Consider the following 20,876-nt stretch of genomic DNA (forward strand, 5'->3'; position numbering starts at 1 on the left):
GAAATAAAGGACAGATCACAAGTTAGGAAGACAACATAAAAGGGGGCTCACTCTTGAACTTTTGAATCTTCATACTTACTGCGTTTCGCTCAGAAAAGTCGAGAGGATTTTGCCAGCGCCATTCTGAAAACCAGTGAAGTAACCGCCCCTGCACCAGACGCAGGATGGAGAGTTCATCCTTCCAAACCATAAGGTGAGCTTAAACCGGGGGTTTGGAGGAGGAAGTTCGAGGAGAACGAAGGGGAACAAGGGGGGAATCAAGCACACTATTCTGCAGACTGTTAATTCCCTTTCTCATCTGCAGAAGGATATTCCTACGGGCCAGTCAAGCAAGATTTGGGGAACCAGTTCAATCGGTGTTCCGGGCTCTGCGCATCACGCTTGAAGAGGCCACAGCAATCCAGACTAGACCTGCGCCTCCGTGGGAACCAGGTGAGCGTTACACCATACCAAAAAGTACACCCACTCACTGCAGCGCACTGATAAAGGACATACTTACGGAGGGTTCCACGGCTTCCAAGAGCGGAGGTCCAGGTAGCCTGACCGTTTGCCGACTCAGCATCGGCACAAACAACAAAAATGGTGGGGTGATTTAAAAGGGCTATTTCCAGTCACCCTCCTCCGCAACAGCCTCAGTCAAAGAAGGCATGACACGCCCCTCCGGGTCCACGCGTCTCCAGTGGGGGTGGCAGGCTTGCTCTCCATGCACATTTCTGGTGCCAGAACTTTGCGGACCCCTGGATCCTCTCTGTAGTTTCCACGGCCGACCGCCTCCTTATCCCAGCCTCTCCTCCCTCTTCCCCTCCACTCCCAGAGGTTGGGACAGCAACTCTTTTGGCAGAGATCCGGTCGCTTGGGCTTTTACTCCAGGATTTTCGCCATTCAGAAAAACATCTGGCCTCAACCTCAACCTTGCCCTACCCCTACAAAAATTCAAGATGGTTACGCCAGCTTTGATAGCAGAGACATTGTGCAAGGGAGACTGGACATGGTCCCTGGATCTTAAGGACGTGTACCTACATGTCCTTATATGGCAGCCTCATCGTTCTTTTCTAGGATTCAGGATCATGGGCTACCATTTTAAATATAAGGTGCGTCCTTTCAGCCTCAACTTGGCCCCCAGGGTCTTTACCTGGCGGCTGAATACAGTGGTGGCCCTCCTCGAGGCCTCCACATCTACCCGTACCTCGATGACTGGCTCGTCAGGGTGACCTCTCCGGAAGCGGTGCAACACATTTCCCATGCACTTATGGACACCCTTCTCAAGCTGGCTTTTTCACTCCACCTCAAGAAGTCGCAGCTGCATCCTACGCAGAGAATGACCTTGGGCCTCATTTGGGACACGTGCTTAGAGAAGGCTTTTCCCTCTGAGGACAAGACCACAGGCATCAAAAGGCCACGGCACACTTCCTCAACAGAGAAGTGACATCAGGCTGGTGGTACCAACACCTACTGGGTCTCATGGCAGCATTCCTCTTGGCCGTCCCCCATACGAGACTCAGGATGAGGATGAAACAGCTGCACTTGCAGCATCTTGGGGCCATCAGTCAGAGATGATCAACGTTCCTCTGTTGCTTCACCCAAACTTCACATGCTGGTCCAGGGACTGCAACCTGCGGACGGGCAAGCCTTTCCGGCTACCTACCCCACAGGTCATCATCACCACAGACTCCTCTCTTGAAGGTTCGGGGGCCACTCTGGACAACCACTGCATTGTGGGATATAATTGACCCACTCAGATGTGCTTTACCACATCACTTTGCTGCATTGGTGCGAACATCAGCAAAATGGCTGCGCTAACTCCTGTACACACTAGGATCTCAAAATTGTCTTTTTACAACCACCAAAGAAAATGGCTGCATCACCCTGCCACACACTTCAGGCGGGAGGAACAGAGTACACACTGCAGGAGTGCGCCAGTGTGCTCTGCAACGTTTAACATGGAATTAAGTGAAATGGGAAACATTGCCTTGCTGAAAACCCCCAAAATTCCTTTTCAAATGACACCTTTTTCAACCTTTAAAAATGCTGTTTTGAGACTAAATCCATCCATGTACTATGAAACTGCTGTGATTGAAAAGGCACAGCCATGCCCAGGAGAAATCATTGTGCATTAGCAAAACCATGTCTAGTTCTGAATGACAGGCCCACCAGTCATCTTGGCTTGGAAAGAAATCAACCAGGGGCTTTCTTTTCAGTTTACACGGGAAACGAGTCTGTTTGCTTTGCAAAAGTATCTAAAAATCTGCTGTTCAGAGAGACTCTAAATAGCTAAACCATGCCTGAATAAATGTATCCATGCTGCAGAACAACTCCAGGATTCAAGAGAATAACCATAGCTGCATGTCAATGTGTGAATTTGCTGGAGATGAACATCGAATTCAGAAGATAGAAATGTTAGCAGTTTTTAAACACACGTGGTAAAATGGGCTTTGCTGACCGAAGGAAAATGGCCTATTTCAAAGTAAATTGTTGAGTAAAGGCCTTCTTAAGTAGCAATGTAAAAGGATTATGTGGTTGGTGATAATACATGTATAGGCTATTTTTATTCCACAGGTTTGTTAAATCAAGACTCAGAAATCAGGAAATAAAGACTTTTTTAAATCAACTGAGATGAGTTGGCAAGCTCTAAAAAAAATAAAAAAAAAAAATAAATCAAAAAAAGAATCTTATCTTCCAGTTGTTCAAGTTCCAGCCCTGTAACTTCCTTTAGGAAGTGAGGCACACCATAAGTGCTAATTGCCAGCTTGAAAAACTTTGTATGGGACAGGACAATGGGAATTCACAAGCTCATCAGACATTCGTTTGTGCTCCAGGCTGGGACAATAGGAGTCTTGGAACCATAGCATAACTTGCCTTGTCCTATCCCAATCTCCAAACCATCCTATCCATACCTTTTTAATAACGTGTAACATTGTCAGAATACTTATTGCAACCCTGTCATTGATTTATCTTGCTAAACGCCATTTCTTAGTAATTTTTATCTCGTCTTGTAAATCCTAAACTATCAATCCTATTTTGAGTGATCGGACTGGTTCCGTCAGGGCAGGCGCGGGGAACTAGGGTTGAACTCATTAATCAACCCTGGAGCTTACTGTGGCCCTCTTTGGTATTCTAGCCTGAATGATCTAGTATAGAGTAACTATTCTTGTCCAAATTGATTTTCTTTTCTGTTTTCACTACCCGATTTTTCTAAACGCCTCTTATTCTAGATTGCATATCTCCGTCAGTTTAATAGCGTGAATTACACCCGTTCTTATAAAAAACTGTTTGGTTCATTTCAGGCGGGAATGAGCGTTTTTGCAAAGTTTTACATGTGTGATTTTTACTATCAATTGTTTTAAACCTTCCATTCAATTTCGAATTGTATGCTTTTGCTCAACCTGTTCCTTATGTTTGCTAGTATCTTTCCAATGTTGCTCCAGTAAGGATTTGTACTGATTTAGGGATTTTGGCATCCATTCATTGTTTTCTTCAGCCATTTCCGAGTGTCATTTTGACATTGTAAGGGTTTCAGATCGTTTTTCTCTCTTGTTTGGGGAGGGAAGGTTGGATTTTAATTTGGTTTCTTATTCCTCATTCCTGATTTACCTGCTGCTTACTTATATCTATTTAGAAATTGCTTATTTGTGGGTTGAGGAATATTACAGGGGAAATCCTATCTTGAGTGTTATCTTTCCCAAAATTCAAGTGTCTCTATTCTCTGGTGTTTTCGATCTGTGTTGCTAAAGGGTTAATTTTAAATAAAGAAATAAATATTGTCTTTACCAACCAGCCTGGTTTCTGGTCCATCGTAACCCGGGGTATTTGAAAAAGGGGTGTGATGTGAGTGGTGTATCTCTCAAACATTGAATCCATATATATATATATATATATCTCAAAATAAGCCTTTCAGTTGTGCGCTGCATACTAGGCTGAGACCAGGGTGTATCGCCTAAATGAAATACTTAACAGATTCCATGGTACATGGACTCGGCAGGAGTTACCACATCAATTGGCTGGAACTGAAGGCCATCTGGCTGGTGCTCAGAGCCTTCCTTTTGGTTATCAAGGGCAAGGTTGTCCTCATTCAGACAACTCTACCAGCATTTTCTATGTCAGCAAACGGGAGGTACCAGGTCCCTGCCCCTTCCCCCCCCCCCCCCCCCCCCCCCACTGTGCAGGCTGGCAGTCAGCATGTCTGAATGGGCCCTGGAGAACAATATTTTCCTCGCGGCTGTCCACTTGGCTCAGCAGACTGGGAGTGGACAACTATGAGGCAGTTGAACGACCTAGTACTGCAGGAGATCTTTTACAAATGGGGACACCCTCAGGTGGACCTCTTTGCCTCCTGGGGCAACAAGAAGTGCCAACTGTTCACCTCCTGGCAGGGGCAGGGCCTGTGCTCCCTGGGCGATGCGTTCCAGATCCGGTTGGACGGAATGACCGCATACGCTTTTCCGCTCGCACTGCTGATTCACAAGATGATATGCAAGATCAAGGAGTCTCGCCACTTCAGCATCATTCTAATAGCTCCATGGTGGCCAGCCAGGCCATGGTTCTCAGAGCTGCTCAGCCTCTTAGAGAGGCCTCCCATTCGCCTTCCGATGGGCCCAGCACATCGTCTGGCACAGCAGGGGGGCAGAGTCATCCACCCTGCGCCAGAGAAACTAGCCCTCAGTGTGGTTCCTGAAAAGGTGACGTTAGGACCTGTCAGCCTCTTTCAGGCTAATCTAGAGATCATAAAGGGCGCCAGGAGCAAATCTACCAGGTCCCAGTATAAGAGCAAGTGGACCAGGTTCTGCCACTGGGCAGACTCTACCGGTATCCACTCCCTGGCATGTACCCTGGACGACATGATCTCCTTTTCGGCGCATCTCGCCCATTCAGGCGTGCAGGTAGACACTTGCCACACCTACCTGGCAGTCATTGGGGCTTGCACAAACTCTGAGGAGATCTTTTGATCCTTCAACCTGCTTGTCAAGAAAAATCTGACGGGACCCGCCAGGCTCTACCCGCCCATCAAGAGGCTGCACCCCATGTGGGACATCAACATAGTTTTGGGTGCCCTGGCGCACAAACCATTTGAACCAATGGAGTCTGCGGACATCAGGCTGGTCACCATTAAGACGGCTTTGCGGCTAGTAGAATCAGTGAAATCCAGGTGCTGGTCGCCTCAGAGCCATACACTACGTTTCATAAGGACAAGGTAGTCCTATGGACGCACCCAGCATTCCTACCTAAGGTGCCTTCCGCATTCCATCTGAACGAAGAAATTGGGCTGCCCACGTTTTTTACTGAGCCCAAAGACGAGGCGCAGAGTTCTGCACTGCCTTGATGTCAGGTGTGCTTTGAAATTCTACCTGGACAGGACCAAGGGCTTCCGAAAGTCTGCTCTTTGTCACCTTCGGTGGATCAAGATCGGGATATCAGGCCTCCAAGGCCTCCATAGCCCGTTGGATGGGCTCGGCCATCAAGGAAGTTTACGGGGACAGCATAAGCCACTGCTGGTCAACATGCAGGCCCACGCGGTCAGAGCCAAGGCAACGGTCATCGCCTTCCAGCCACATGTCCCCTGGCAGGTCATAAGCAGGGCTGCCACAAGGGCCACCCTGTCTGCTTTCTGCAAGCACCACTGTTTGGATGCCGGCTCTAGAACAGACGCAGCCTTCTGACAGGCTGTTCTTAGGAACCTGTTTAGTTAGGGAGGGTCTCCTCTCCACCCTGTGGCTACACTCAATTTTAATCGCCCATGCAGTATGGTGGAAAGGGGACGGGACTTTAGAGTAATTATAAGTTACTCACCGTAGTGACTAACGTTCTTGGTCCCCTTTCCTCCATAGTTCCCACCAACCCCCCCCTAATAAAACTGGTGTCATTAGGCAATGTTAACTCTATTGACGCGTCTATGGGGACTGAGGTGCGGCGCCGGAGGGCAGAGTCAGGGCAGCGCATGCTCCCAGGGCTGTGCCTCTGAATTTAAAGGGGAAGGTTTTTTCTGGTGAAAAAGGTTCCATCTCCTGTCCCTTGGCAGGGATGCCCATGCAGTATGGAGGAAAGGGGACTAGGTGTAAGTTAGTCACTACGGTGAGCCGGAGAGGAGAACATGGCAGTGGATGCTCTGAGCAGGCAGAGCTTGGTCTCCCAAGAGTGGGAACTAGCTCAGGAAGTCCTTCAAGCCATCTTCACTGTTTAGCGAACACATAAAGTAGATCTGTTCGCATCCAGTGTCAACTGGAAGTGGAAACTGTTCTGCTCTAGGGTTTCCACCTCTGAGGAGCACTAGGGGAATGCATTCGTAGTGGACTGGGAGTTTCCACCCATGTATGCATTTCTGCCAGTCCCTGCCATTCCTCATGCCATCAGGAGGTTGAGGAATTTCTGGAAGACAATGATCCTGATTGCTCTGGATTGGGCCAGGAGGATATGGTACCCGGACCTACTGGACATGTCCATCTTCCCTCCAATACGTCTTCCACAAACAGTGGATCTTCTCTCGCAAGAGGGGGGCTCGGGTTCTCCACCCAGAGGTCAAGAGACAACCTTTATGCCTGGTTTTTGAGAGATTGAGGTATAAGGATTGGGATCTCACAGAAGACGTGATGGAAGTATGGCTTTCACCAGAAGGCCGGCAACAAAATCTCTATCACTGGAACAAGTTCTGCAGCTGGTGCCGAGAAAAGAATGTGGACCCTTTTCTGTGCGACACATGTATGGTGTTCTCATTCTTGCTACATCTGGCCAACTTGGGGCTCCAGGTTATCACGGCCAACTTCGTGGCTCTGTCCATATTTAAGTGCACGCTTGAACAGGCATCTTAATTCAAAATGCCTCTTGTGAATCATTTCTTGAAACTGCTCACAAATGTGGTCCCTCCAGTCCCTTTTGTGGTTCCCATTTGGGATTTTAATCTAGTTTTGAAATTCCTTGTGTGCTCCGTTTGAGCCACTTCATTCTTGTAGATTTAAGATTACTGACATTGAAGACAGTCCTTTTAACGGCCCTAACATACGTACGCAGGGTCAGCGAATTGCAGGCTTTGTCATGCAAACTGCCGTATACTTCCTTTTAGAAGGACTAGGTAGTACTGACGGTTCGACCCACTTTTCTGCCAAAAGTAGTTTCTGAAATTCACATAACCCAAAAATTGTTTTGCCAACTTTGTACCCCCGGCCTCATCCTGGTAAGGAAGAGTAAGAGGCATCATAGACATGACCCCAAAAGGGCTTTAAGCTTTTGCAGGGATCGAAACTAAGATTGGATTAGCAGGAGCTAAGAGTTGCTCCTGGGTATACAGCATTAACTAGAGACCAGGAGCTACCGCTGGGTAATGAGTAGCTAGTACATAGCATACTACAAATGTAACTTCCACAAACCTATCATTTTGCACATTATTTATTACCACTTATGCTTTAAATGTTCATATATTGTCCCAAACATAGATTTAAGTTCACATAGTTGTGATTGTTCAGCATCTACTGGCCTGGGGAGCCAAATGTAGCTGCTGGTACCTGTTGGTGGCAAGCTATCTAGGCTCTTCTATGCTACACGCAGGAACTAAATGGCTCCCAGGTCCTCCCAATTTCGAACACTGCTTTATATTTCTCGTATGGCGAAGGTGAGGCAAGATCATTTGTGGAATATACTGGACACATCCTGGGTCTTGCAGTGACAAAGCAAACGTTCTCCCGTTGGATAATGCTATACTTCACTGAGTGTTCAGCCTGGCCGGTAAGGATGTCAGTGTGGGCTTGCAGGCTCATTCGACAAGTGGCGTGGCCATTTCATCCGCCTTGCAGAGAGGGGTGCTGGTAAAGGATATCTGTGCGGCAGCAACTTGGTCATCTTTAGATAACTTTATGAAACTCTATTGTCCTGACTATGTGTCGGGACAGGAGGCAGAATTCGGTAAAGTTGTGCTTCACAGTATTAATGACAAATAGCCTCCCAAAGCAGTATGGTATTGGAGGAAGGGACATTGTAAAATCAGGAATACATGAGATGAACCATCCATTCGAAGAACAAATTACTTACCCCTGGTAACCTTCTTTTGACTGTGTTCCTCCCACATATTCTTGCACCTCCCATACTACCCATCTATAGAATTTCCGTGCATTACACTTTTTTGTTTTGAGTGCCTGGTCTTGTGACCTTGCGAATGCCGGGTATTCTGTTACCAGAGGGGAAAAACTGGGAACTGAATAACGGGCATGGTGCGTGCTATATGTGTCGATGACATTGGCCTTGAGAGGGGAGGTAGAGTGTTGAGGGACCCTTGTGGCCAAGAGTGGCCCTTCCCAAGAGCTGGCCTCAGCTTGCAGCAACTAAGCAATTACAAGCAAATAAGGGCAGAGACACAGACTGATGGTAAATCAAGCTTGTATTCGGCAGGAAATGCACAGCACACATCGACATTCAGTGGGTAAGCAGGATCACGGCATGCAAGTGTTTAGGCAGTCCGCACACTCTGCTCTCGCTAGGGCTCTCACCCTAGAGTACCAAACCATAGGCCAACAGTAATATGTTTAAGTACTTTGACAATGGAGGTGTTTGTCAACATCTTACTTGTGACGCAGCCCTGCAGGGACATTGTGCTTTATGAATAAGCAGCATTCGAGTAAGAAGCATTCGAGCACTCCTTCTGTTATCTCCCATATATGGAACTACTGTTATACTTGTAGAGAGTTGCTGCAAGACTGATCTGAGTGAGCGGAAGAGTGAGTCTGACGTGTCCCCTGCCATAGGTTTGGGCCTGTTCCGGGTGCTGCGTGCAGAGGGGAAGGCAGAGCGAGATGACTGGGAGGGTATGAGGCCTAACTATATATGGAGCCTAATGTAGCATACCATAGACTAATAATCCTGCGTAGCATCGCATAACCTAACATAGTATAACAATCCTGCATAACATAGCACAACAATCCTGCCACATCACCCTCTACCGAAAAAAAAAAAACATTTCTGAAGCAACCAATGCTGGAAGAAGTTATCAGAAGAGGAGAAATACGCGGAAGGAACATAGTCGGAAGAATGTTGCCTGGGGTAAGTAACCTGTTCTTTGGCCTGGTTATATTTTTGTTTTTTTCCTTAAATTTGGCCAGCTGAATTGATATCCTGGCTCCTAATCCTATTCAGATGTTCCAGAATCCTGTATCTTCGTTCTCCAATTGTGCTACACACATCTTATTGCAAAAACATACAATTAGGTATACAACAAATGGACTTCTGCAATTTATCAAATCCTTGACCTGTTATCCTTGTGCTGTTTGATATTATTCATAGCTCTGCAGATTTCACTTGTAAATAAACTCCCCTGCGGTTGACAATTATGCATTTCTACTACTCGCTATTATGTCTGCTAGACTTGGTAAAGGCCAGAGGGTGAAACGCATGTAGGCAGGCAGTGGCTTCAATGTTTTTTTCTGAATGTATTCTATGCATCACCAAAGCTGGTGTCATTTTCATGTGGTAATGTGATCAGAAAACTCCTTCAGATTAAGCTTTTAGACCATACAATTTAATGTAGTATATTTTTTCAAAATTGTTTGATTTTTATGTCCTCACAACCAGTTCCTTGTCTTGTGTTTACAGATTACTTGGGTGATAACTGTCTGAAACCCATTATGGCCTTTAGGCACTCACCCCATTCATGGCAACTCCCCATTGATCACTTCCATAGTTTTGACAGGCCTCTAATATTGCTCTTGTAAGTCCAACTGGGACTTCTGAGAGGTAATAGCTGAAAAATAACTAGTCACTAACATTCAACAGAGAAAAATCACTTTAAATAGGATGTCCAAAAACTGGTTAAAATTGCGGTTCTCATGTCGAGGTCATGGAGCAGTGTTTGATTTTTCTGCTCCATAGTTTGAACACTCTACCCTGACCTTTCTAGTGAGAATTCAATCTGTGGAAGGACTTACTTTCTCACTTTGCTTTTATTTCCTTTTTACATATAACTTCAGCCGTTCAGAACATCGAAACGGAGCCGGCTTTTTTGTGAAGAAGAAAGTCAAATGAACAACAGGTCGCCAAAAAGAAACCCGAAGTCTGCCTTGGTCCCCCAGGTGCGTGCTGCATGGGCCATGCTGTGGCTCTTGCAGTGAGATATGCTTCTTGTCTGCTTGGCTTCTGTAGATCGCTTATCCATTTCACCATTTATTTTTTAGCAATATCCTGCCTACTGTGTTCAACACTTGAAATTTTGATAGCTATGGGGCACACTTTTTTGTAGTCGTATTCAATTTTTAGTGTACAGTATGAATATGGGTGATAAACCTAGCAAAGATTCAGAAGTCAATTATTTACCCTGTGAATTATTTTCTGTACATCTTGCTTCTTTCTGCAAGAGAAATGCCATTCATGTGGTACTGTGCAAACAGGCTCTTTGCACACAATATGACCTTTTGTGTACCCAGAAGTTAAGCCTTGTTGTAGCGCACCTGCAGTCACAGTGAAACTGAAGGTCATGTGCCCACCAGCATTCCAATTTTAAACTTGTGGTCTGTTCATCCAGACCTTGACACTAGCAATCTACCACATGTGGATTATTTACTTGTGTTTTTGATTTAATGTTCATCTTGAAATCTGGGACCTTAAGATTTGGCTTTTCAACAGAACTTCATAGTGTGACCTAAAAAGTAAAACCTAATGGAATTGTGCTGTGGCTGTGACAAGGCACCTTTTTTGTGTTTCTTTTGGTGCTGCATTTAAGCTTCTTCCAATGCATACTCTTCCCTATTGGTCTCCAGGTTAGGGTAGTTCTATCGCCCATGCGGCTCAATTACCACCTCCCTTTCACCAAACCTCAGTTTCCCCTCTCCCGGTAGCCACCCTTTGCCTTTAAGACAATTTCAGAGAATTTGTATCCCCTCATACTTAACCTCCCACCCCACCAAAATACTGCCAGTTTTGTGAGTTATCCGTACAATATATAATGGATTATTAAACCCCCCCCCCCGCACCTCCACCTCCTGTATTCCCTCAAACTACAGATCCAAACACAAACCTGGCAAATCATAATGCTAAAGCAGTACATGAGGACAGCCTCTCATTATGCTAATTACTCACTTCCTTCTTACTTGGGCCAGCCTACTGTACCTTGGCACCAACTCTGGAATTCGCTGCCTCCCCATATTCGACACAACCAGGACTACATGGCCTTCCATAAAGTGTTGAAAATATGGCTTTTCCCTACTCAGTGAAGGGGGCCACCTAAGGCCACAAATCCATCCACCAATGGCCACATTTTGGGTAGAATCGCCATTAAATCGAAACACAGCAATAGTAGGGCCACGGAAGCCTGCAAATTAATATTTTGCCTCGGAAAAGCATGAATTGTCATGGCACGGAAGTCGCCCTCTAGACTAGAGGGGTTCCAGCCTAGTCGGCTGCGGGCTGTATGCACGTAGCTTTACCACCATGACATAGCAGATGGTATATGATCAATAGAGGCTACCACAGCCTACCTAGGAAGAAGGCCCAAGAAATCTGCACCGGAGGCACAGAAGTATCTATGCTTGGCTGCACACTCTGGAGAATTATGCAATACCCCAGGAAGTACCAAGCATCCCACCTAACACTTTCACCAGGAACCCAGAAAAGAGGCCCTCGGTCTCCTACTACTGAGTGTCTGGAAAAGGACCGACAGAGCTAAAACATACCCTCACTGGCCAGATGATCTCTCTGTAATCCATTACCACGAACCATCAGAACAGACATGGCCGGCGCATTGAGCTCCGAATGCAACCAGGAACGAGTGCCTCCTACCGGTAACCAGACACTGCCCCTCGATCGATTCAGACTAGCTGCATACATACCTACAATGCTCTTAGAACACCTCAACAGTTTGGTAGAACGCAGCTACACCCCATGAACTAAATCGGCCTAGCTGCACACATCTCTTACACAGGCCCCCCCCAGCAGTCAGAATGCAGACTCTGAGACCACTCTTCTGCTGCACACATTACACTGATCTCTTGCATCCACCGCACCACAACTAGCATTAGAATGCAGGCAACCACACGCAAACCACTCTGACTGCACACATACCAAGTGCAACCCAAGCGCTATACGCTACATTACTCTCTCCACTGACATGGACCACGGTCCCCGAGGGCGTTCAACCCACAGTGCTTTGAGATCATACCAATGGTACATATGGTGCATTTGTATAGCTCCTTAACATAACTTGTGGTGCATTTAGTCCAATGGGGACTGGTCTGGACTATGATGTGGAGCAGTATTCAATTAATTGAAAAACTTTTTGCTGGGATGACTGCTGGACATGCCCTTGAGCAGCACTTGCTTTCTGTATGCTCGCACTGCCAACCACCATGTAGACTGGAGCGTAGTGAGCAGCACACATGGTTTAGCACTTTGTTTCCCCATTGCATGTATGCCCTGTGCTTGAGAGTCCAGATTCTGTGAACCATGTGAAAATGACTTTGGCTTTCATTGACACGATCGTGTTGGCTGGTGTCAAGGAACGGATAATTTTTCAACTCCACACACAGCTTCTCCAAAGGGTGCTTGGATGGTAAGAACTTTATTATAGGCATTGGAACCCTTCACACATTTTTCCAGCCGGAGGGAGGGTAAGCGCCCATTTGTGGGTTTTTAGCAGCCCAATGAGAGGGCACATTCCCAGTGTCTTTTACTCTGGCGGTATTCAGTTGAATCCTTCGGAAATCATGCTGTATCTTGTATCTGGAGCGACTGAGTTGATGCAAAGCACCAACACAAGCGTTTAGTATCAAACCTAATGCCTGTGCTAGCCCTGAAGTTGAGCTACAGTAGGCTAGGGGTTCAGGGCCTTCACCCGGGTCTTCCTCAGATGACCTACCAAGGCATATGTACAACCCACCCATGTCCTTTACCATGCTTTACTCTAAGGCAAGCGAAGCCAGGGGCCCCTACCAGGCTGTCCTTGGAGGATCAATCAAGTTTGCCCTCATCTCCAGCCATTGGATTGTAAATAGATTCACATGCTTGAATATTCCCCATAGTCAGACCAGGAATCCTCAGTGATTTAAAAAAATATATATTTCTGAGGCTTGTGGAATCTTAGATCACATGCTGTGCATAGGCCGACATCTAGTGGAAGCTGCAGTATTACAGTTGTTTTTTTCGAAACCCGAAAAGGGACGTCGACAGGGCGTGCCAGTTATACTATCCCTAATGTGACGTCCACTGTACCCATGGCCCTTCACGCGTCTAGGTCCCTCAGATTGTTTTTTTCCGCCATTGTAGACGGATGCTATTTCGCAGAGTTCTCCTTTCAGTTTACCACTATTGGTTTATTCAAATTAGAGATCTTTTCTTATTATCCTTTATATCCAATTTCACGGACTACCAAAAGCATCTGACAGCAGTGAAGAAACGACCGTCGAAGACTCCAGTCGGCGGATCCGTCCGGCCTTGATAGGCCACTTCAGGCTTCGGCCCACACAGAGAGGGCGGAGGACATTGAAGAATGTATTTTTCCCTTTTTGTAAATTACTCTCGCCTAGCTGCTGTGTCCTTCTGTTATGGATTGGACCCCTTTCAAATTGTGCCGTAAAAGTGCAACAAGAAATTTCTGGGGACCTGTTGAGCTTGTAAGCTCTTTAAACCCAAGACGTTAAAGGACTGCTTAACCAAACGCTGGGCCCACCACGCCATGCAGGTCGAGGCCACCATGGATGTGGAAGGGACTTTCAGCGACGGCAGCAACACTGCATTACCCGAAGGCGACAGGGATACTCCGGTTTCACAAGCGCAGGCCCCTGACCCCATTACAGGCCGGCAGCCTTGTTACAGGGATGACACCCGGCAGCAGTGGCGCTCTCAACCCCTTCCACTAAGCACACAGCCCACGGCCGAGACTCGACACATGCGTCGAACAAAGTCCAACGTATAACATCTAAGAGGTCTGTAGAATCACTGCCCTCTGGGCGCTTGAGGTCCCGATTGCCACTTGACAGGCCTCGACTGTCGAAAGACCGAACAGACGTCATGCATAAATCCATTACCGAATGCTGCACGTCAGTAAACAAGACTTCGGATCATTCCTTAGCCGAAGTTAGACGTTCTTTGTCAAACGGTAAAAACTCCTATACAGGCGGGACTTGCCAATTTGGTTAAACCACGTCCCAGAAGGACTGGTAAAGGTTGGGGAGTCCAAGAAGAAGTCTTCGAAGAGCCCTTGCAGGGAAAGGTCACAGAAGGATAGATCCCCTTGTAGAGGAGGTCCCAAATAAAAACGGCACTCCAGTCGCCCATTTTGAAGTACCAGGAACATTCACACCAAAATGTGACGTATGACGAGCAAATAAACCAGCAAGGGTGCATCTATCTCGTCTTAAGGTACTTCTGAGCAAACCTCTGCTCTATGGTCCGGCAGGGGGTCTGAGTACACTTGGTAGCCGAGGATGGTTATCGATTAGAATAAGACACCCATTGACCGTCGACATAAAGTAACTCTAGATCTTCGGCAATATCACAAGCCCTTTGCCATTCGGCCGAGTAGACCGTGAAGCTCCCCGTAGACCGTGGTAGTGTAAGAAAGTAAACCTACAGGACAATGTCTGAAGAACCTGTTTCCCCACGCAACCCCTTTCCATTCCTATGGGCAGTTGAGTGAGAGAAAAGCCGAAGAAGGCGGTAACAAAGGTGGTGATCCCGAGGGTCCGGAGAGCAAAAATGCGAACGGTGAGTGAAAAAGACTGAGTTTTGTCAAAAGTGCATGCTTTAGAACAAGTAAAGGGAAGGATGTGTGTATATGTCTGTGTCTGTTAGAAGAAACGTGTGTCCAGAGTCCCACATAATGGGGAACAAATAGACTACCACAGCGATTAAAGATGCTGTGAAGGATACGTTTAAACTCCATGTCGGGGTAATTTTTACAGGCAGAGATGCATGTAACCAGCTGATGTTCGTCTAGTCTGTTAAAAGTCTGTCTTACATGTTTGTTGTGACGTCCTAAGCTGAAAATTTTCCTTAGGAAAACTTTTAAATTTTACACAATTGAATAGCTGAGATAATATAGTATACCAATTGATGTTTTTTGAGTAAAATAGAAGATGCAACATTTTGTAGAAAAAATCTGGATTGGAGCTTGCAGTGATTGGTGCTCGCTCATATTGTTGGAACTGCTTGTCACGTGGTGAAGCTTTGACAAGTGTTATATAAAGGGAAAGGGAACAGATTTAAGCATGGAGGACATTACTTCATTGGCACACCTATGCAAGCAATTGCCGAAACTTGCACCTAAGCTAAAAAATGCAGTATAGAGTGGGTTAAGGGGACCACCCACAAAATGTTATCCATGGCCACAGGGCGGGTCCTTATCTAATGCTGTCTTGCAACACATGACATATTTGCACGCCACATACACGGGCAAGAAGTTAGACAAACGCCAGCTGTTCTAGGACTTTCGCAGTTGTATGAATAGGGAAAGGAATAGGAGCCAGCAATAAATTGGATACTTAATGTATGCACAGAGGGGGATGAGACACCTACTGCGCTACCTTCCCCATCCGAAACGAGGTTTCACGAAAATATAGTTGAGGGATTATACCCGCTGAGAGAACTTAAAGCAACCACAGGGTATAGCAACCCAGCATATAAGTCAACTACGCAAAGTAGTGATGAAAATAAAGGTAAAGAAAGACAAGGATATCGCCTCCACAGTCCCAAGGGACAAGTAGAGACGCGAGGACGAAAGAAGGGACCAAACAGACGAGTGCATCTCTCGGAGAGAAGGCAAAAGATGGAAAGGAAGCGAAGATAGAACTAATGATAGCATTTGCAAAAAACGGATGGATGGGAGGGCAAATTCTATTGAAAGTCGATGGCAAAGGCATAGATGATGCGAAACAGAAGGAAAGGCTAGATGTACAAGGAAAGGAGAAGGAGAGAATTAAGAGACGCAAGAATAAGAAAGCTGTATTGCGAAGAGCAAGAAAGACAGCTTGATCGCAAACAGAGCAGCCAATGATGAAGACAGATGGAAGCAGCAAAGGTCAGAGGAAGAGCAAAGAATAAGAGAAAAAAGAATAGAGACTAAGGGATGAGGCAATTAGAAGGGCAGATGAACTAAGAAATGAAAAGAAAAGAAGATGGGGTCAGAGAAGAGGCGAGGAAGTGCAGAGAATTTGATGACTATGTAGAACGCAAGCGAAGACGGAGCACGCAATCTTGAATATCTGGAGAGCGAGGTTAAAAAAACCCACTCCAGTGGTAGATTGGGAAGACATCAAAGAATTCTTCTCTGCGTACGATTCAGTACCAGGCACGTCTAGGGCGAATATTGAGGATGACTTTGACACCAGAAGCATCGGAGAAACGATCGATAGAATATATGATGAAATGGGGCTAGAACAAACGCCCCAAGGGGAGGGGGAAGACTAGCACCTGGAGAGCACTCAACTTTACGATACTGAAGATGTCTCCCGAAGTAGTGGGAATAGAGAACTGTAACGCTCACCTGATTCTCGCAGAGGCGCCGGTCTTGACTGGGCGACTACCGTATCTTCCAAGGTGATGTGTAGCACCCGGTTGGTTCTTGGGCTGGACCTCTGTGCACTGTATGCCTGATTTCAAGAGTAAGATGTCTGCAGATAGAAAATATGGGATTAATGAACTGGGGTGATTGGGGTGTCCCTATCTCTTTCCTTTTTGCTCTCCTGTAGACCCCAAAGGTTAACGCTCTCACCTTAGGTAAGTGAATGCCGAGCTCTCCATCTGCCTCGGGGCAGGGTGCTGTAACCAGTTCCTTCACTGGATCGGTAGCGCAGGCCTCTTGACTTCAGAGGACTGCTGTCCGTCGTTTACTGCACGAACGGTAAGTTTCGAGTAATTCTATTGTCTTTAAAGTCTTTAGTAATGATGTCTCTTGTTTTGCAGGTTCCGGTGATGGCGGATGACGGGCTGAAGTGAGTTGAAGATGGAGTCCGTGTGATGAATAGAAGCGCCTGGAAGCACGTAAGTAAGCACTTGTTGCCTGCTTCACGATGCGCTTTAACTGTCTTTTATTTTGCAGGTACAAGTTCGGGGCGGCTGCAGGGTGCCGGAATACCCACTGGGTTAGGTGTGGAAAGGAGTAATGGCACGTGAGTATTAAAGTTCCCCAATGTCTTTAAACGCACCTTGTTTTGTCTTTCAGATGCGGGATGCAGCGCCGAAGGCCTCCGGAGCGTGCGAAGAGTTGGTAAGCTTTTGTCTTTCAGATGCCGGAATGCAGTGTGAAGACCTCTGGAGCGCACGAAGAGTAGGTAAGCCTTTGTCTTTCAGATGCCGGAATGCAGCTCGAGGCGTTGGTGGCAGCCGATGGACCAGGTAAGTGAAGAGCTGTCACTGAAGACCGTAATGCTAACCTGTTCTTTCTTGTCTTTATAGGTGTTGCTGAAGACTGGATTCAGAATGGTAAGCCTTTTTCCTTAGGCCCAGGATCAGATGCAGAAGACACGATGAGCGTTCTGCTGCTGAGAATGCAGAATAACGCAAAGCAAGATTCATCCACCGGGTGTGGTTTAAATAGCCTCCTGTAGTGCTTAGGTGTCTCCTTCCACAGCCACGCCTTGGTAAGAAAAGAGTTCCTGCCTTCCAGAAGAGTTCCAGTGTTCTGAATCTAGGGAGTGGCTCCTGCCCCACCCAACAGGAAAAGTAGTTCCAAACAGAAGCGGATCAGAGGCTCAACTGGCAGGCAAGTAAGCAGCATGGTCTGCTGCAGGTAAGTCCACCCAAGCATTATGAGCCCGGCACTTCCAGCGCTGGGACTGGGCATATTTATGAGCCTGGTGCCACTGGCGCCAGGACTGGGTCCAAAAGGTCCCAATTGGGACTGGTTGGCCCTCGGAACCTGGGTTATGGATCTGCTTCCAAGGAAGTTGGGAAAACCCTGACCTTTTGGAAGCAGAGATCATGACAAGAACTTTCCCTGGATAGACTAGAAATAAGTAGGAACAAAGACACGAGAAGTGGCATGAGTTGGGCACAGACAATGTACAACTCGGAAAGGGAAAGGAGGGAGAGAAGGCGTGAAAGACTACTCCAAAGGGAGAAAGGGATAAGGTGGTCAGACACTAGTGAGTCTGCACTGAGGGCATCAGTCAGCCACACAGTAAGACCGACACGAGGAAGTATCTCACGGTCAGAGGGGGGTGTAATCACCGCCCTATGTGGACAGGCAAAGGACATTGCCAGAAAGACGACGATGCAGGAATATTACCCCTGCAATAGACAGGAGAACAATGAGAGGAGAGAGAGCTATAGATCCCAATTTCCGTTGCTCGAGAAAGGGGGGAGCAAGACCACAATATATTCCATGGCCACACATGGATCTGGAAAATTTGAAAAACAAACTTCCAATGCTGACACCGGGAGCCGGAAAGTGGATACATGAATTAGAAAAAATGACAGGAGGGAATACGTTAGCTATAGGGAATATTTAAGGGTCTCCTAATTGCCATACTCTGCGAAAGAGCAGATGACGTGTGGACACAGGCTGGCTACCCAGGTGTGACCACAATTAATATTGCGCATGACGGAGCTCCATTTAACAATTACAGAGCCGCAGTATGGAAGGCACTACGAGTGCTTTACCCAGACACTTCTGATATGGGAGCTATGACACGTAAAATGAAGGATTCTTAGGATCTGTTGTTTTACATACTGAATTTTCAAGACTAATGTGTACTCGAGACTCATGAATCTTGGGGGAAATCTATACCTGTGTTCTACCGTATATTGTTCCAAGGGCTGCCAGAGCCGGTGCAGAAACAGCTCAAGAAATTGGTAGGCATCGAAGCCAAGTCATAGTCAGAAATACAGCTGACCATCGCACATTATTGCAGAATACTACAAGAGAAGAATCACAAAAAGGAAGCTACACGAAAGGGTGAGAAATCCAAATTGGTGCAGAAGAAATTGTCAAAATATGCTCTTGAGGGAATCGAGCATGCAGCAGGTCAATAATCCACAACAGAATAATCGGGGCAATACAGGGTTTTACCCAAGAGGAAGAGGATGGCAGAGCAATCGGGGAGGTTTCCAGAATAATCCAGGAGGTTTCCAAAACATGCAAAATGGCAATCAAGTTATGTCAAATGGACAAATGAACGACCACCGCCAGTATGTTGGTTGTGAGGGATGACAGGGCATTTAGCGTGCACATGCAGAAACCAAGGCATGGTGCAGAACGGCCAACGGACAGCAGCAGGCACGGCAAATCCAGCAGGGTGTTACACAAAATCACACGGTGCAACAAGCGCCAGGAGCGCAACAAGGTTTGCAACCTCAGAATATAGTGAGTTTTCCACGAGGGCAGTCCCAACGGTCACCGCTGCAATTGTCACAAACAATGAGCTCAGGACAGACCATGAACCCTGCAATGGGAAATAACACTGCCAATGGGGAAAATCCATCAGCACACGGTGGGCCCAAGCTATATATGGATTAGGACGGCTCACTGGGAACCCTGATGTGTTCTATCCGATCAGCCACACCAGACCGTCACCGGGATCCTAGGGTGGATGTCGTTATAGGGGATAAAGAATATTCCTTCTTAGTTGACACAGGCGCAACACGCTCTGTATACCTGAAGGCAAGTTTTCCTTGTCTGGCGAGGGCATAAATATTCAGTTTCACAGGAGCTACAAGTCGTGTTCCCTTCACAAATGTACTTGGTCTCTATAGGAAACTGTTAAATGAACGTGCCTCTATTATATTCACGATGGACCACATTTTGGGCGAGATCTAATGACAAAGTTAAATATGACAATCTCGTTCTCGGAGGGCATAGTATGTTCAACTCCAGGAATGCACTATTCAACCGTATGCGAAATGTTTAGAGCATACTCAGGACACACAGCCATGAGGGCTGTGCCATTAGAGCCAGAGTTTCTATTTAGACCAAGAATACCGATGCACGAAGAGAAGGGATAAGTATTTCCCTTGATACACACAGCTGCAGTACGAGGGAGAATGGCCTTGATTGATGGTTATGATGACGAAGGCCGACAATGGTGTGCAGTAATCGCCATTGAAGGATACCGATTGACGTCACTGATGGCGATATATTTGAAGAGCAAGCAGATATGGAAGAGACCATAGTGGAGGTGAGTCTCATTTTTTCTTTGAGAATGATCAAAAGAGAAGTGCCTCAGAGAATGATGCTGGCACAAAACTGTCCATAGTATTTTGATGACGACATGGCCCAGGTGCCTGTCTCAGTGTGGACCACAGAACCTTATGAAGTAGGCCTATTGAAAGGGGTTGGAGAAGTGAGAATTAAGCTAAAACCAGGAGCAATTTTACACAAAGCACGACAATATCCCATGTCCAGAGAGGCAGATGAAGGGATTTTTAATTTCGGCTATGATGGAGCAAGGCATCTTAGTGACGCCCGAGTCGTCATGCAATACTTCGGTTTATCCGATCAAGAAATTAAAGGGAGGGTCTTGGTGGCTAATTCAAGATTTGAGGCCAATAAATGATATTGTTGAGGCCGAGTTCCCTTTAGTCCCTAACCCAGCTACAATTCTATGTAATATACCTGTTGAGGCAAAATATTTCATGGTGATTGACTTTAAAAATGCATTTTTCTCAATCCTGTTGCACCGTGACTTACAAGATCTGACGTCATTCACATTCAGGCAGATGCATCTGAAAAGAACGAAGCTACCCAAGGGGTACTGTGAGTCTCCTATTTTTAACCGAGTCCTGCAGATGGACCTGAGCAATATTGCCTTGGAAAGTGTTGTCCTGCAATACGTGGATGACCTTGTAATTTGCAGTACGACAGAAGAACAATGCAGGCGCGATTATGTTCAGCTATTGACTATACTGTCTGAGAAAGGATATAAGGTTGACAAGGGAAAGTTACAATATTGTCAACAAGAAGTGCTGTACATAGGCCG

General features: G+C 46.5%; 1 protein-coding gene across 2 annotated transcripts in view; it reads left to right on the forward strand.

Moving 5' to 3' along the window:
• LIN9 (lin-9 DREAM MuvB core complex component) overlaps window positions 1-20,876 on the forward strand; it is a 1,337,113-nt gene that overhangs the window by 298,995 nt on the left and 1,017,242 nt on the right. For both annotated transcript variants that reach the window (XM_069608684.1, XM_069608685.1), the window contains one exon: window positions 9,942-10,043. In XM_069608684.1, the coding sequence (XP_069464785.1) occupies window positions 9,942-10,043 (102 nt within the window). The remainder of the gene's footprint in view (window positions 1-9,941; window positions 10,044-20,876) is intronic.

This window comes from Ambystoma mexicanum, chromosome 4q, assembly GCF_040938575.1.
Source record: "Ambystoma mexicanum isolate Mex_15411 chromosome 4q, UKY_AmexF1_1, whole genome shotgun sequence".
Classification (NCBI taxonomy): domain Eukaryota; kingdom Metazoa; phylum Chordata; class Amphibia; order Caudata; family Ambystomatidae; genus Ambystoma; species Ambystoma mexicanum.